Here is an 18454-nt window from a genome sequence, read left to right as displayed (position 1 = left end):
CGGGGCCTTCTATAAACTACTACCTAACGTAACTAACAACCCACCTGAGTTGAACACTAATTTAAACTAAACGCGACATTAGTCTTTAAATCTAAACCTACTCAGTTACGTTAGGAGGCCCCACTCTTTTTGTTTCCTGGCTTCTGATTTGGGTTCTCTACTCCTTGCTCTGAGCCCGAGGGTGACCTTGTCGTTTGCTGATTGGTTGTTTGTTGTCTTGTGTCCTGAATTCCTATTGTTTGGCCCTCTTTGGTACAAATACCGGTGTCCACGTGGTTGTTGTCAGTTCTCTCGCGACTTTCGGTTGTTTTGGTGAGCTTTCTGAACTGATGAAGAGGCTTCATTGTAGCCTTGAAATAGCTATATGCGGTATTTTCTTCAAAAATTGTGCTTTATTTACGTTGGTGTTTCACTTTGATCATAAAAGGTGTATCATAAAGCTGGCTACGTTAATGCGATTCTGGGACGACAAACGCTTTCCAGCATGCCTTAGTATAGTAGTCCAGTGATACAGAGCGTTTTTATTTCGCGTGTTAGCGCCTCCAAGGACCGACGGGTTGGACTAAATATTTTCCTCAATAAATATTAAACGCATGTTCTGAAATGTCTGCCATTCAAATTTCACATCCTGCATGACTTTCTGAGTTGGAAAAGTTCAACTTCGACAACCCTGTATTTCCTTACCAATTCAAAGCGTAGGACAATATTCTGTTGCATCCTGTATACATTTACCCAGCATTGCATGACTACTAGTAAAGCTACTGTAGTAAATATGCTCAATTTTTTAAAGATTAACTTCAGTTAATTCACTCATATTCGCGTTGTTTCTTAGTAAAAACAATAAGAAACGCAATTCTTTTCTTGCCAGAATAGAACTTAAAAAGGATTATTCATCAATATAATTTTTTTTCATGTTATTAAATTCCCTGCTTTAAAAAAAAAAAAAAAAAAAAAAAAACCCGCTTTGACGGACGTTTTTCAAATTTCAGGCTGAAACCAAACCCTGATTACAAATTTTGACACAAATATTATGAATTAAAATCCCGCTTTTACGCAAACGCGATAATTTTAAATACAACATGGTAATTTTTTTAAACCATTTTTTCATCTTGGGCTCTTGGGAGAACTAAAAACTAGTATAAAATAGCATGGTCATCTTTTTAAAAGTTATTAAAAACCACTGTTGAAGAAGTTCACCTTTGATCAGTATTTGTGTTGAAACCGGAGTTTTGCTAAAGTTCCGCATAAATATTATGACTAAAAATTTTGAATTTCACATAAACAATTACTCAAATGCCAAAAAAAAAAAAATAAAATTGCATCTTTTCGACTTTCACAACACCTTTATAAAAGATTATCTTCAAAAACATTTCAGTACCACAGCATTGCAAAGCCTTGACTTACTTTATCGCATCTAGTACATCTTGTGGCAAACTTTTCTTCATAGCATTCTGTGCAGTAAATGTCAGCTTCTCTTGGGATGAAGCTCTTTGTGCCAATAGGCTTCTGACACACACAACACTTAAAACACTGATCATGCCATTGTTTGCCTTTGTATTCCATCTTTTTAGTGCCTGAAAAAATCATGTTTCAGTGGTTTAACTAGACATAAAATAAACCATTTCATTTTAAAATTAAACAATAAATAAATTTTAAAATATGTAATTTTAACAACAGATGAAATGTTATGGTTAAGGAACCAAAATTTATTTTGTTGGAAAAAAAAAGCAGCTGATGTGATTGGCTAGGCTGCAATAATGGTGCTAATCCATAATTGTGTTTAGTACAGGACATTTTTTCGTCAAGAAAGGTCTTGAGAGATAAGTATCAAAGAAATTTTGAAATATCCATTCAAGAGATAAAATAATGAGTCGAGCGTTTGAAATTACAATAGAATCTCTATTATCCGAAACTATTTGAACCGAAAACTTTATTAACCGAAATGTTTTCTTGAATTTTATTTTTTGGTAAGCAAACAATATCACTTCAAGGTCATCGAAGATAATTTTAAAGACACATGAGACATATATTTACCGTATCCGATAAACCTTAAAGAATTATTTTAAGAAGCAACTTTAGGAATACCGATTGCATAAAGTGAGCTAAGAAACTTTTAAAAATACCTATTGCACAAGGCGAGTTATCAAAATTTCTAAATTTCACTCTGATTAGATTACTAAATCTACGTTTCCTAACTAAAAAAAGAAAAAAGAGAGAGAGAGAGTTTGAGCTTTCAGAAGAAACAATTATTTTCTGTTACGAAGGTATAATATTTCCATAGTAAGATCATACAAGTCTATATATAATTTTCGTTTTTAGAGGTTTGGTCCATTGTATAATTCACTCCATTTAAAATGAGTGTTTAAATTTTCAAACAAATCAGACTTACCAGCTTTGAAGACTTCATTACAACCATCACATCGAGAGGCAAAGGATTTATCGTAACAATTGGCACAATAAACTTTCTCAGCTTTTGATCCAAAAGGTTTATCCACAAGCGATGCGCCACAACTTTCGCACTTGAAGCAAATTTCATGCCAATGCTTCTCTTTGTAAGATAAATCCTAAAATATTTCGTAAACATGAGGACAAAATTCGAGTACAGAAGGAGAAAAAATAGACTATACATTTCTATTATCTACACTAATAATATAAAGCTGTAGAGTTTGTTTGTTTGAACACGCTAATCTCAGGAAATACTGGTTTGAATTGAAATTAGAAGCAGCAATGAAAAATGTTATGAAAACGGGAAAATTTATATTATAACTAGCAAAAATACCCGGCGTTGCCTGGGTCAGTAATAATTGTAAGAAACAGACGCTACTTTCTTTCGTTTTCTGTTTTAACTGAAAGAACTCAAAACATACCGCTTTGACGTGATTAAAAACCGAGCTTCTTCCTTATCCATAAAAGTAAAATAGCAATAAGTATAAAGAACCAACGAATATTCATTTAGAAACGAAAGCACGAATTTAAGCATAACAGAATTTCCAAAATATGAACTAACAAAAACAAAGACCACTAAAAAAACCGTGAGCTTGCCTCATTTAATTTCATAGTACACACACACACACACACACACACAAAACGAAAAAAAAAGCTCTCTACTATGTTTCCCTCAGGGTGCGAAAAGTAGAATTTCCAAATGTTTAAATGACTTTAAACTCTTGTTTGCTCCGGAGAAGCCTTGGTTCAAACTTTTCATTATGATTACTTTTAATATTGCTGTTGTTAGGCAACGAATTTTTGTAACAATGAGTTTTATATTTAATCACATAGAGTAAAGAAATTACATAGAGAGACCCTGCTATACTAAGAAGTTGAAGCCGGAAGTTTCACAGCTGTATCCCAAGATCCTTAGCTTCTTGCTAAGTATTTTGAGATACATCTTGATTCAAAACATTCCATTACTGAATCGCAATTGGTTGTTAATTTAAACTTAGATGTTGTTGCAAGTTTATGAAGCATGTTTTGAAATTGCATTAAAACATGAATTAAAATGCAAACTAATCCGCCAGTTACTTTATACGGTCTCTTTGCGAGATTGGTGAAAACTATACTCGCGAAGCGATCATGTTATCATAACCCCGTTCATCATTGCACCGCTGTATCCCATAATTCCGGCTTCAATTTCATCTCCTTTTTACCATAGACGGGGCCTCTCTATGTATATTTCTTTACTCTATATTTAATCATAACATGGGGAAATTACATGAAATTTACTGTTTTCCAACATAACTTTTTTAAACTAAGTTTTTAAAGAATAAATTTTAGCCTAAGTTGCTCCCTGATAATGTAGCTATCTATGGTGAAAAAATGGTTAAAATCCGTCCAGTACTTTTGAAGTGTACCCCGGACATCCGGACAGAAGTAGCCCCTTATGTATAAAGATAAGGATGCAACTCCTAAGAAAGCAATAAATATCATGATTGCTCCGGAGAAGCCTTGATTCAAAATTATCATTTTGATTACTTTTAATATTGCTGTTATTAGGCAACGAATTTTTGTAACAATGGGTTTAACCTTTAATCATTTGATGTGGAAATTACATGACATTTACTGTTTTCGATCATGACATTTTTAAACTAAGTTTTTTAGCAATAAATTATAGTCTAAGTTGTTCCCTGATAATGTAGCTATCTATGGTGAAAAAATGGTTAAAATATGTCCAGTAGTTTTGAAGTTTACCCCGGACATCTGGACAGAAGTAGCCCTTTATGTATAAAGATATAAAATGCTTGGAACGCAGAATATGCGTAGACACGGTGGCTCGACCTGAAAAAGCAGGCGTCGCGATCCAGTGGGCGTAGGTTCGAGTCAGCCATGAGGCAAATCTCGAGGGTACTTTTCAGAGAAAATCCTAAACGACGCTTATACTGATTTGTATATATATATAAGTATCATTGATTTATTTTTCTTATTAATTAACCAATAATATGAAGTTGAAGAGTTTGTTTGAACGCGCTAATCTCGGGAATTACGGGTTGGAATTGAAAAATTCTTTTTGTGTTGAATAGTCTATTAATTGAAGAAGGCTATAAGCTATTTTTTAAAATCAGATTGACCGAAATATTTGTAATTGCAAATTAAATGTTTAATTAATTGTTTAGTTCTATAAATTCTTAATAGATGGCAGGGTAACTTAACTCTAACGAGAGGGTACTGACTGACTGTGTCAATAGTTGCGAGGAACCATGCCCATGCTACGCTGTTTTGGCCAGCAAACAGATTTTTGAATGCGTTTTTCTTTTTTTTTTCGATGTTCAGGCACAAAATTTAATTTTGCACGATTTTGCTATTGGGTTTTGTTTTCCTTATTTCTTCAGCGTTTGTTTTTGTTCTTATAATTAAAGCTAGTTACTTATTTAATAAATAATTTGATTTATCGTATTATTCAATTGTGATAGTTTTTTTTATAAAGTTTTTATCACTGCATTGTTTATTTGGCGAAACACTTTAAATTGCAGGGGAAAAGAAACCCTCTTCATTCGCTAAATGGTAGGGTTACGGTAGCGTGGTTGTTTGGTACGTTAGGTGATGAACTATGTAGTTGAAGGATTATTTTGAGTTTTAAAGCTACTGCTAATATTTGTATGTGTTTTGGCGAATAGTTTAAAATTCCAAAGCGCCTTTAATAGGTTTTTTGAAAAGATGTGTACGCATTTTCGTTGAAGAAGAACGATCATTTCAGATCAGAAGGGTGGCGGGGGGCGTGGATTTTTTTTTTTTTTTCAACGGGCTTCCTTTAACTTCTTAGCACGGGCATTGCCGTACGGGTACTGCTAGTACATTTAAAAAAAAAAAAAATTGACTATAAATACATATTATATAATATAAACATGCAAGTTTTAAGCTTTGTAAATGAAAATGCGGGTAAAAATATATCGAGTTTTCGGCACAGTTTCAAGGCAGTCAGAAATTCTCCGAGGAGTCATAAATCAGTCTGGGTTCATACTCGGCTATAAAAAAAAATGTGCTACTAAAATCACTATGAAAAAAATACATACACACACACAATTCAGTTAAATACTCATTAATATGCAACTGATAACAATGCTACGATAACCTAATTTATACTTTCCTTTATTTACTTTTAGCTGCCCCCCGCGGTTTCACCCGCGTTAAAGAGACAACAATGTATTAAGAAAACTGTTTTAAGTACATCACGCAATGATATATATATATATAGTAAAAAATTACACACCTTTATCCACATCGATGTTTTCCGTTAAGTAAGAAAATCAAAAACAAAAATTTTCAATAAAAGACAATAGAAAGCCCTTGACTTATAAATTAATTAATTTTTAAATGAGCCGGTAATAAATGCTGAAAATCTTCCCGCCCGCAACCGGATTCGAACGCGAGACCCTAGGTTTGCTGGCACAGCGCTTTACCGACTGAGCTATTCGGGCAACAAAAGTTCGAGCTATTGATTCAATAAAAAAATGCATCATGATTATTACTGATTTAATTTCAATTTATTGCTGCTCAACTCCTACTAGTCATAGCGTGATGTTATATTGTCTATAGCCTTCCTCTATAAATGGAATATTCAACACAAAAATGACCTTCAATTCGAACCAGTAGTTCCTGAGATTAGCGAGTTCAAACAAACACTCTTCAGCTTTATATTATTAGTATAGACTGAATAACGTAAATATCAAAAGGCAACGAATTATAATGATACAGAATATAGCGGAGGGTGGCCCAAAGCGGGTAAGTTAACGAAGAACGCTCAAAAGTTGTAGTTTTTGGATTTTTGTCGCAACAATTTCGGTTTTATTTTCTAGCAGGGTTCTTGAACTTCAAAATAAAAAGTGATTTTTGCCTTATTTCAAATGCAATATTTATTTATTATCAAATATTACAAACACAGGAAAAATCAGTTTTGCCCTACCAGGGGACTTAAAGCGGGTAAGCCGTTCGGGTAAAGCGGGTAAGCTTAACTAATTGTGGTTTGGTACATTTTCCAATCAATATAAAATTATAAATGGTTAAATGAATTGGACTAGCTAACTGCTTAATGGCAGTTATCTATTGGATAAGTATAACTTTTTTTATATATAACAATATATATAAAAAAGTTATACGTATCCAATTTAAATTGAAAACCTAAATCAGCGAATTTGTTCATAAAACATAAAGAAGATAATCAAGAATAATCAATGATGAAATTAAAAGAATAGACTAGTCTATTATTAAATTAATAGACTGGGAAGGATTTTGCTTCCTGGTTTTCACAAAACTAAGAATCCTAGAAGAAAGAACAACCAAAAATGAAAATTAGGCGATATAACTAAACTAATCATTTCTGGCACCTTGATACTAAATAAATCTCTTATTTTTTCTGTTTACCTCTACGTACACAGTTCCTGAAAAATTCTAAATTTTCTTAACTGTCTCAAAAACTCAAAAATGGGAAGTTCTCCATTTAAAGAAATGTAGAACTCAATAGAAACAGCTAAAGAAAACGAGCTGATGCATCACATGATCACATGACTTCTTTTTGCGCCAATTTAATGATAATAGTGCCTTAAAGTTAGCAAAGAAACAGTTTAAGTATTTTAACCCCAAGTTTGTTGCGAACTGAAGCAGAAAAAAAAACGTTTTATACAGATTAATTATCCCAATATTTGACATTTTAATGTGATTCAATGGTTAACTCTCTAATAATCGCCAATAGTGGCCAATATGAAACCAAATTAAAAAAAAAAAAACCGCCAAATTTGTCGCCAAGTTGGCGATCAAAAGCTTGGCGACATATCGCCAAGTCAAATTATAACACCACTTGAGTTTGCATTGAAATTAACAATGATTTCTCCCCAAAAAGATGTAAAAGATCCCCCTTTGGAACATCCAAATGCAACCAAAAAGGGAGGTGCACAACTATACCTCACTAGGAGTCTACGTACCAAATTTCAATTTTCTAGAACATACCGGTTTTGAGTTATGCGAGATACATACGTACGTATATACGCACATACATACGGACGTCACGAGAAAATTCGTTGTAATTAATTCGGGGATCGTCAAAATTGATATTTCGGGTGTCTATACGTTCTTAGGCATATTATGTGGGCCCGACCAGGCCACGTGTGGTCGGGTTGAAAAAAAAACTCAATATACATTCGGGGGCGAGCAAAATGGAAATTAAGGCCTATTTTTGGGTGAAAATTTTTTCGCGAATACAATACTTCCTTTACTTCGTAAAAGGAAGTAAAAAGGGAGCATATATTTCCAAATAGTGCATTTCGTTTTAAAGATAACATTTCAACTACCAAAACCCGAATCAAAGTATTGTGCTTCGTTCCAGAGATGAAGCACTACAAAAATTTTGTCTATTATCGCAAGTGAGAAATATCACCCAGGTGGCATTTTGCCGGTATTTATCTCGGGCAAGCAAGTTTTTTGGGGAAAAAACATATACCTGTATCTTTATGTTTTCGGAGTTTTAGCAAATTTAAAAACTTTCCAAGACTAACCCTGGTAAGGTAACCCTTTCCTGCCTGAACTGAAATTAACCATACCCATAAGTTTTTTTGTTTGTTCTGGGTAACTCTATCCGGTACTCTTGGAGTAATTAATGGTGATTTAAACCGAAAACGCGATTCTTGCTCTATTTTCGCATCAAATTTTGTTGGATAATACAAATCAGAATATTAAATTTTTTAGAAAAATTTTGAGCTTTTTTTTAAATACATTTTTATTACATATTTTGAAACAGAATTTGCTCTGACGCACTATATACAGATGCAGCAAACTAAAGTCATGAAATTACATCGATATGAAAAAAAAAAGATATTGTCTATGATGAAATATGTTCGATATTCAACAAATGTTTATCTGTAGATCAACACATTCAGCTGCTTTGATTTACTTGTAAATAACATTCATTCATCAAATTTAAATGTAAAATCAATACTAGTAGAGTTGTAATTAAATTAAAACTTAATATATATTTTTTAATTTTCTGTTTCTTGAAATCCATAAAATGAATTGGTGCAAAAAGAGCATTACTGCAACAGTATTTTCAACAACGAGGATAAAAATTAATTACTAGAATAATCAAATAAATAGAATATCAAATAGAAAAATAATTACAGGTGGGATGAAAAGGCATGATTTTTCTAATATTTCCAAATTTTGAGCATTTCTGAATCATGTATTTTTGTCATTCTTGTCAATGTGTAAAATATGAAGATGTGGTATTATAAAAAGAAAGATACGTAGATTCCATAAAATAATGTTCATTTACTCGAAAGAACATTGTTTGAGAAATTTGAAATATAGGCTCATAACCAGGGGCGTGCACAGAAATCTTGGGGCCCATCACAACTGATTTTTATTTGCCCTTTTCCATATCGTTTTACCCCTACGTTCCTACATATATTTTACCCCTCGTTTCAAAAATCACGGACCTCCTTCAGGCTCGGGCCCGGGCCAACAGATGTCCATTCTCTGCGCAGTCGGCAATGAGAGGGGCAACTAAACTTGATATATTTTATTTATTTATTTTATTTATTTTGGGGATGGAACGAGTGTTAGTGGTGCTGTGTTATTTCATTACACACATTTTTCCCAAATTTAATATAATGAAAAAAAAAAAAAAAAAAGACACGACGTATTCGTCCGGATGACAGCTTCAATGAAATAACACACATATTTTCGTCTAGCGTTCGGTAATTCTTTTGACGATCTGTCGTTGCTGTTATACATTTAAAATAGACGATACAGTCTCCGTCTTTGCAATATTCTGTTTCTAAGAAAGAGTAAATATTCGATTCTAAGATTTTTCAATATACAATCATGACCAAATCCAAAAAAGAATTTCGTAACATAAACCTCTTTTTGCAAAACAATAAAGGTTTATAAAGAAGAAATAGTTATGGATGAATAATTTGTAACTCACACCAAAGTAGACTTTTTAATAGTAAAAATTAATATTTAAAGTAAAACAAATGACCAAATAGTATTTAAACTTTAAAAAGCAAAAGCCATTCCTTAAATATAAATACATCTTAAACAGTTAAGAAGTCCGGAAATAGTTTATAGCTTGCCCATGTTTGGCAAGCTTCAAGATAGAGTAAAAATTAAGATTTAAATTAAAACAAATGACCAAATAATATTTAAATTGTAAAAAACAGAGAAAACACTAAGCCATTCCCTAAATATAAATTCATCTTAAGAAAGCCGGAAATCGCTAACAGCTGCGCCTTGTTTGGCAAGCTGCAAGATTTCGGAGAACACTTTTGTCTCTTTTTGAGTCAGTTATAAAAGGAAAGAGAAAATATAGACGTTTTATTAGATGACACTTGGCTACATTGCAGAGAATGAGCCGGAGCTTTCCCAGATAAAAGATAAATAATGTACTTGATGTTCCACGTTTGCTGCATTTCTTTTTCAACTTTCCTTTGGAATTTGCCTAGTTGTAGATAAAGATGTAAATACACTGGCAAAGAAAGCTACGAATGTCACTATCAAAATTAACGCAGAAAAAAGACCAAACAATTATTTGGATGTTTTGTGCTTTGATGAACAGATACTAAAGGGTGTTTTTTTTAGAAGTAGAAAACTTTAGGTTCAAATAAAACACAGTTAAATGTTGTTAACTGCCATGAATGATGCTTTATTCGAAAGATGATTCTTTGGCCATTTTTATTTAAATATGATTTCTGGCATAAGTCCAATTTTCTCACTTTTTGCAGCAATAGAGGCCGTATGTCAGTAATAAGGTGGCGAATGTTCTCTTCCAAGACGTCAATCGTCTGTTGTTTATCGGTGTAGACCAGAGACTCCACATAGCCCCACAAAAAGTAGTCCAGCGTTGTTAAATCGCATGATCTTGCAGGCCAATTCACGGGTCCATTACGCGAAATTATTCGTTCCCCGAATGTTTCTTTCAATAAATCAATTGTGCCGCGAGCTGTGTAGCATGTTGCACCGCCTTGTTGTCTATTCATGATGAAATGGCAAACCGAACTGAACACAAAACAAGTGACAGCTATCAAAATGGCACACATATCAAACAGTGTTGCCAACTTAAAGTTCTATACCTCTAAAAAAACACCCTTTAGGTCATATCCGAAGTAAATTTCGTCATGCATTTTTGCAAGGAAACTTGATTATTAACTTAAACATACTATCGTACAACGAAATGCAAACTTATATCATTCTATAAATCAACGTCGAAAACAGAGATAGCGAAGGACCACGGAAAACTCTCAAAGCGGATAATTGGGAGTTTACTCTTTAGCTAGGGTTCATTCCGAGTCAAATCAAGTCTTTTATCTCTATTTCAGATTTTGATGCAATTAAGCAGAAAGGTTATTTTTACGTACGTTCAAAAAAGAAAAAGAAAGAGAAAAAGAAAAAAGCGCTGCCATTTCAGTATCGAAAAACCATTATTATTTACATTTGAGACTCTTTTAGCTTTTATTTTTTGAACTAGTTTTCCTCAGTTTGAAAATTTTAAATTCTAAGTTTAAATTTACTTTAATATGTCTCGACTTTAATTATACTCCTTAGCATTTAAAATATCATTAATATTTATGTAAAGTGGTTTTCATTCCAGCAATTAAGAAATATTCAAGATTATTTTGAAAATTCGGCCAGTTATGTATAATAATTAGTTTTTTGAACTTTTACAGCACATAGTTTTCAAATCTACAGATTTTTCTTTCACTCTCTCAGAATTTGATGAAATTTGGTACAGAGGTTATTTTCTTACAAACATATAAAAAGAATGGTCATTTTAATACTGCACAAACCATTATTTAATTTTTTTAATTTTTAATATTGCGAAATTTGAAACGTGCACATTTTAGTTTAGTTCAAACAAGTTCTCCCAGCCGTAAATATGATGCAGATCACTGAAAATATATATTAAAAAAAAACATATCGGTAAAAATGAAACTTATTTCTGCAACCAATTAAAAAAGGTTCAAGGTCATTTTGTACAATGGGTCATTTATTTATTGCTGCCGACCGATCATGACTAATTTTTGGAACTTTTTTTGCAGGACTGCAATTTTATATACCGCGGTAAGTAAGTTAGATTGAACATTATCCCCTAAATATATATATATATATATTTAAATTTGGGTTGCATTTCTTGCGTGTGTGAACTTAAACAGATGTGAAAACGCAGACGCCGCTTTACGTGCCATTGTTGAGAACGTTAGAAGTACTAGAAAGACTAAGTGAAACAATGAAAATATTCGGCAGAATGTAAGTGAAAATTGGCATTCAATGGAAAATTTCAATAAATACTGCAATAGAGATGTCATGTATAAGTCGTAAATATGCTCGGGTTTATAGAAAATGCAAATCAAAGGAAAGCTTGCATCAAAGGTAATTTAAAAAATCTGAAAGGGCTAGTGAAAAGCAAATGCAATGCGAGAGTTACGGGAGTATCGAAGAGAAAATAGAAAACGATGCAGCCAATAACTGCTTTGTCTTACCAATAACTACTTTGTTTTGTTGAAAATATGGATAGTTAAGCTGCATATTAATATCAAACACTTGTCATGATTTTGTCCGGACGTTTTCACGGAAAACTACGGATCGGACCTTGACTGCGTCTTTTGTCCCCCCCCCCCCCCCAATTTACATTCAAAAAAAAAAAAAAATATTTCGATTCAACGTGTTTTATGTTCGGTGATTAATGAAATGAAAATCATTACGCATTTTTTTACTTCCTTTTACATAATAAAGGAAGTATTGTATTCACGAAAAATCTTCACTCAAAAATCGGCCTCAATTTCCCTTTTGCTCGCCCTGGAATAAATATTGAGTTTTTTTTTTCAACCCGACCACACGTGGATACGTAACTAAGAACGTATAGATACCAGAAATATCCATTTTGACTATCTCCGAGTTAATTACAACGAGTTTTCTCGTGACGTCTGTATGCTCGTGTGTATATGTGTATGTGCGTATGTATATCTCGCATAACTCAAAAACGGTATGTCCTAGAAAGTTAAAATTTGGTACTTGGACTCCTAGTGGGGTCTAGTTGTGCACCTCCCTTTTTGGTTGCATTCGGATGTTTTTAAGGGGGTCTTTTACACCTTTTTTGGGGGGGGGATCATTGTTAATTTCAAAGCAAACGCAAGTGGTGTTTTAATTTGGCAAATACTTGGCGATATATAGCCAAGCTTTTGGTCGCCAAGTTTTTTCGCCAACTTGGCAAATATTTGGCGGTTTTTTTAAATTTTAAATCTGGTTTCATTTTGGCCACTATTGGCGGTATTTAGAGAGTTAACCATTGAATCACATTAAAATTGCCCAATATTGGGAAAATTTATCTGCATAAAACGTTTTTTTTTTTTTTTGCTTCGGTTCGCAATAAACTTGGGGTGAAAATATTTAAAGTGCTTCTTTGCTTTCTCCTGGGCACATTTATCATTAAATTGAAGTAAAAGGAAGTCATGTAATGCACACATTAGCTCGTTTTTTTATAACTGCTTGGAGGCCCCTTACATGCAAACCACGTTAGTTGTCCTTAATGCGGAGGGCCCCTCCAATGAGCATTGCTCTAAAAAAGCGCCACAACTAATCTATATTTAAAACTATTATCTGGTTTTTAAACCCGAGGTGCATTTGAGGGGAGCCGAAAATAGCCAACTATTTTGAATTCTGGTAAAATGCATTTTCTCAAAACTTTTTTTAACGGAAAACATATTGTTTTTTCTGTATTTAAGCTTGAAGGCCATAAGTAGGTTTAGTTGGTGGTTGAATATAAATGTTTTTGGATTAATTGATCGTAACAGATGGTACTCAGAGGCTAAACAAATTTAGGGGGACGAAAAAGATCGCCTTTGCCCCAAACATCTGCTGCTAGTTTTTTTAAAGTTATATTGAAGTACAGGAGTGTATTTAGAGTTGGCGAATTGCTGATGCTCAGGCGCGTTTTTCTTTATTTTTTTTAAAGGGGTATAGATTATTATCGAGGATTTGAAAATAATATGATCAAAATTAAAGTGTTGGTTCCGATCCGTACATTAATATCATCCGTTCCAAAATAACAATCTAGTCTCAAAGCATAATATTAAAATATATATATATATATATATATATAATATATATATATATATATATATATATATATATATATATATATATATATATATATATATATATATATATATATATATATATATATATATATATATATATATATATATATATATATATATATATATATGAACAATTTAAAAACGGTCCAAGAGTAGAAAATTGATGCAAAAAAGTACCTTCGAATCAATGCCAATAAGTTCAGAGCACTGTTCGCAGGTGTTTGCGAAACACCTTTCGTAGCATCCGACACAGTAGGGACGTTCGTCTTTTAGCACATACCGTTGTCCAGTCAAAGAGTTATCGCATTGGTCGCAACAGAAGTGGGTTGAGTGGAAATCTTTGTTCTGGGCCCTCGTGTATTCGCTGTTGAAGATCATCTGGAAGAAACACAATTCATTAAAATTCCTTACCTTTTTAGTACAATTTTCTACCTACTTCAAGATTATCATCAAATTTAAGTGAATAAACAGGTCGTGGGAGTAAACTTCCAAACGTTCGTCAAAATTAAGAGAAATGTTCAATGCATTCTAATACTTAGAAAAAGAAAATGCAATGGCATAAAATGATGCAATTAAAATGTAATTAACAAACAGCTTACAATAGGAAGCAAATAAATACAAAGAAAGAAAAAAAAAAGAGAAAGCATATAATAACCACCATACAGAATGGCAGGAGTTAATTTTTAAGCTATTCACTTTTTATTTATGCTCAAGCTTATGTATAAAGCTATTTAAAAGCCCGCACAAGAAACTCAAGCTTAATAGATACATATGCAAAGCTCTAACTATAATTTGGACAAGAATTTTCCAAGATTAATAGACACATATTCAAAACTTTAACTATGTTTTGGAAGCTATATCCGAAATATTTCATATACAGTAAAACCTCATGTAACAGACGCTCCCAAATGGTGGACACCTCTAATTAGAAGATATTTTTTGAGTCTCTGTCCCTCATTATTAGGCTTTCCGTCTGATTCACTGAGAATGTCGGATACTCCAAATGACGTACAGTTATTTGAACAAAAAAAAAAAAAAGATTTTTTTTTGAGTTGTTTGACAAATAGTTCTATATGCTAACCATGTACAAACGTATTATTGGAGAATTTCAGCTCCTCCCTTTTTCCAAATTCCATTACATTACCTAACAAAATTTTTACCATCACATTTGGGTAACGAACTCTTCACTCCTTTCCAATCAAATCTGTTTTAGGATTTGTTATTTCTACTGCAGTTATTTGGTGAAAGTATTCTCACGTAACCTTTCGTAAAACTCGCTAATTCAGTTTATTTAGTGCGAAAGTACAGGGCATACAATGCAAAATGAACTTGTTATTGATTTATTTTTTGAATCCTCTTCCGGAACATCAATTTGCCCTTCTAACGTAACTCTTAACATCTTAAATTGAAAGTTTTCGAAATTGGAGAACACGGACATAAAGAGAAGAAAATGCGGATCATAGTTGAATGATACAAGTTTTATTCCTAGAAACAAATCTGAATAACTTGAACATTCAGACAATGATGAGGACATTTTGACTTTTCGAAACATATGCAAAGAAAAGCTATTTTTTTCGTTTATTTATTTTGAGGATATTTGACACTAAAATAGATGCATAAGTAGATAGTTTCAATATTTGTATCGATAAACTGATTTTTCACGAAAAAAATATTTCCTAAAACCTGTTAGATTGTATTAAATGTTCAACGTAAATATTTTGAATTTCACATTGACCGTTACTAACACCTAGCATTAAGTACAAAAATTATATCGTGTTGTTCTTTCAAATACACAATAAATAAAATATCAGACTGGATAGGTTTTGCCTCGTATCACCAAACTAAATGCAATACATTTAAACGTTCAGTTACTTTCAATATGACGGTGGCTTACACTTCGAAAACTATAGTAAGATTTGAAATAAATCTAAAATGAGCATTTCTTGCATTTGTAACAAGAAAAAAACAATTTCTAATTGAGATTACTTGCTTATTAAGAAAGGTTAGAAAATATAATTTCAAGGTTTATCTTAAATTTTTGAAAACTAACCATAGCGTTTTGATTTAACATTTCTGATGCGTTATAAATTATAGCAAAATAATGCATCATTTTGAAATAGTAACAATTTAAACTTTTTCGCCAAGGTAAAAACCATTGCTATTGAAGCTTTAAGTATTTATAAAATAACTCATGAATGTAATGTTAATTCTATAACGTTGCTATATTATCTCAGAACAAGTCTTTACAAACTATAATATACGACAAAGCTGTGAACTCCGTTACAGAACTGTACACACGTACAAAATTATGTCAGTACAAGAAAATGAGCACAAGCACTACAATGCCTTTGCCATATTAACAATATTTTATTCTTTGAGTGAGGATTTTAGAGTGTTTGACACACTCGAGTATCCTTTTGCTTACTACTTAAAGGAAATTAATCTGTAGCGATGATAATTTATGTTTTGAAAATAAAAGCTGCAATGGGATTTGGTTGAATTGTAGAAAACTGAAATCATTGATTGCGCCTTTATACAAAAAATATTTTAAATATAAAGATATTTATAGCAACCGATAAACAATTTGAAAATGTATGTAAAATTTCTCCCTATAGGTACAACTGAAAATGTTTCCTTTCTATTCGTATATAGTATCAAGATTGTTTTACCGAGACGAAAAGTTGTTTTATAGTTTGAGCAAGTCAAGAAGCAAAAGTGGCAAAAAATAATTAATTAATTAATTAATAATAGCAAATGTACAATTAGAAAGACTATCAAGTTGTTTTACCTTGCAGAGTGTAATTACATTTTGTATTTGAGTTTCGATAAAGTGAATGCAGGCAAGTAAATAGAAATATGATAAACGAACCTACTGTTGTTTAATATTTATAAGAGGCAGTTTTGACAACGAAATAAAAAAAAGCAAAAATTCTTAAAGGAAGAAGAGCCCCCTTCCCTCTTTTTTTTTTAAACAATCGAGAGAAAACCAGGATTGAACCGAGGAGTTTATTTCAAGAGATGCCATTCACTAAAAATCACAAAAGACAGGTGTAGCGTAGACAAATTGAATAGATTTCTAATTAACATAAATAGGCATTAATTTTGACAAATTTGAAATACTTGAGCTTGATATGAGAATTAGTTAGTAATAACTGCCGCAATCTTAAATCATAGTTAGAAACTTTCGTCAAAGGTAATATAGTGGTTTGGCGTTGTAACAACAGAACCCACTATAACTACTTCTGAAAAATAGCCGTTTTGCTTCCCCGTGACCTAATGTTATATCACATTCAAGACAGTGCGAAGAAAATGCATGTAAGTGGACATTTTCAAGTTTTGAGTAAAATGCGTTTAAAGATAACATCCTAGGTAGGCTTTTATTGAAATTTTTTTCTAAATCATGCTGTATAGCAGCAACTACCAGGGCTACTAGTACCATCTCTTGCCCCAAGACAAAGGAGAAGTTCACCTACCATGTGTACTGGTTATCTCCAAATTTTTAATTTTGCCACTTACATCCCTTTGCTTCTCACTGCCTCATTTGGTGTTGAAAAAAGGAGAAGCACCAAGTTCTTGAGGTAAACATTTGCATTAATTGTCTAATTTGTACTCTTAGCAATTTCAATTCAATCACTTCAGAAAGCTATATTAATTTGGACCGAGAAGTGTAAACATGTTGCCCTTCGTTAGAAAATAGACACATCATCCTTCAGAAAGAGAACATTGTCTCACATGTCCACATGAAAAGATAAGTTAGAGAGTAGTTTAGAGGGGTTGCTTTCATACAAACATTTCGATTGCTGACCACATTCTCTGACTATTTGTTTTCGTTAACGAAGCCACTTTTCGCCACGAAAAGTTGGGGACAGAATAAAATCTTCTTGAAATTTCATAAAAGTAATGATTTTGCATGATGACCTGAATGAGTGGCACTTTGTTTGCACTTCAATTTATGAACTATGGAATAAGAGATATTGAAATGGAACAAGAATTTCTGGCTGAATGTATTTTTAAATGTTATAAATAATTTACGCACGAAGAAGGGTCACAACGAATGGGAGGGAGTTGAACTTTACTTCCTCCCGAAAACAAATGGTTTCAAGCCAGACTGCGAATTCTAATGTATTATTATATATGCGTACATATCCTAGTATCCATTGGAGATAAAGCAAAAATTTTTTTGCCCATTGATGAGAGTCTACTTCAAAGCTGTGAATCAGTAAAAAAAAAATTTAAAATTCTGAAACCAGTTATCACTGCCACTTATAATCAGTTTTTACGATTTACACAAAGATAGGAGACTGAAAACTAGTGCCGGATCTTCGATATTTTTCGAGCCGGAACAAATCTTGAAACTGCCACCCTTACTTACCTTTCTTCAAGGTTTTATATCGAGTTGAAACTAAAAAAACAGAGAAGTAGTGTAATTTATTGTCCCTCAGAAGTTGCAACTCTGGGCAGGGGCTCTGGCGTGCTACCACCTAGATTTGGCACTACAGAAAACAGTTTATGGAAGAATTAAGCTGCAATAATGGTTTGGCGTGAGGTACGGCCTAGTAAGAAATGCGCCTCAAAACCAAACACAATCAGCCAACAACTACAGCAAAATGGTATGTAGAAGTTTAAAAATTGTCCGTGGTATTTTCCCGAAACTCAAGGTAATAGGAATTATTAGTTAAAAAATATCAATAGTTTAGAAAATTCACTTTTCGATTGTGAAAAGTGAAAACAGAGATTAATTAACCAATTTCATTAAAAACACACACACGGACGTCATTATGCATAAGAGTCTACATTTTGATGCAATTAGTACCCAAGGAGCAACAAGAATTTTCTCTTAGGAAGGACAGGGGGTTGTTTTTAGGTGCACACATATA

The 18454-nt window shown here is 32.7% G+C and overlaps 1 protein-coding gene across 1 annotated transcript in view; it reads right to left on the bottom strand.

The window, feature by feature from the left end:
- LOC129218600 (prickle planar cell polarity protein 3-A-like) overlaps positions 1 to 18454 on the bottom strand; it is a 430827-nt gene that overhangs the window by 15007 nt on the left and 397366 nt on the right. Inside the window, exons 6-8 of the mRNA XM_054852918.1 lie at positions 13755 to 13955; positions 2390 to 2564; positions 1405 to 1574 (exon numbers count right to left, since the gene is read on the bottom strand). Coding sequence (XP_054708893.1) covers positions 1405 to 1574; positions 2390 to 2564; positions 13755 to 13955 — 546 coding nt within the window. The remainder of the gene's footprint in view (positions 1 to 1404; positions 1575 to 2389; positions 2565 to 13754; positions 13956 to 18454) is intronic.

The sequence above is a fragment of the Uloborus diversus genome, chromosome 3, assembly GCF_026930045.1.
Source record: "Uloborus diversus isolate 005 chromosome 3, Udiv.v.3.1, whole genome shotgun sequence".
Lineage (NCBI taxonomy): Eukaryota > Metazoa > Arthropoda > Arachnida > Araneae > Uloboridae > Uloborus > Uloborus diversus.
Note: the sequence above shows the minus strand (reverse complement) of the source record. Positions and strands in the feature narration are given on the sequence as shown.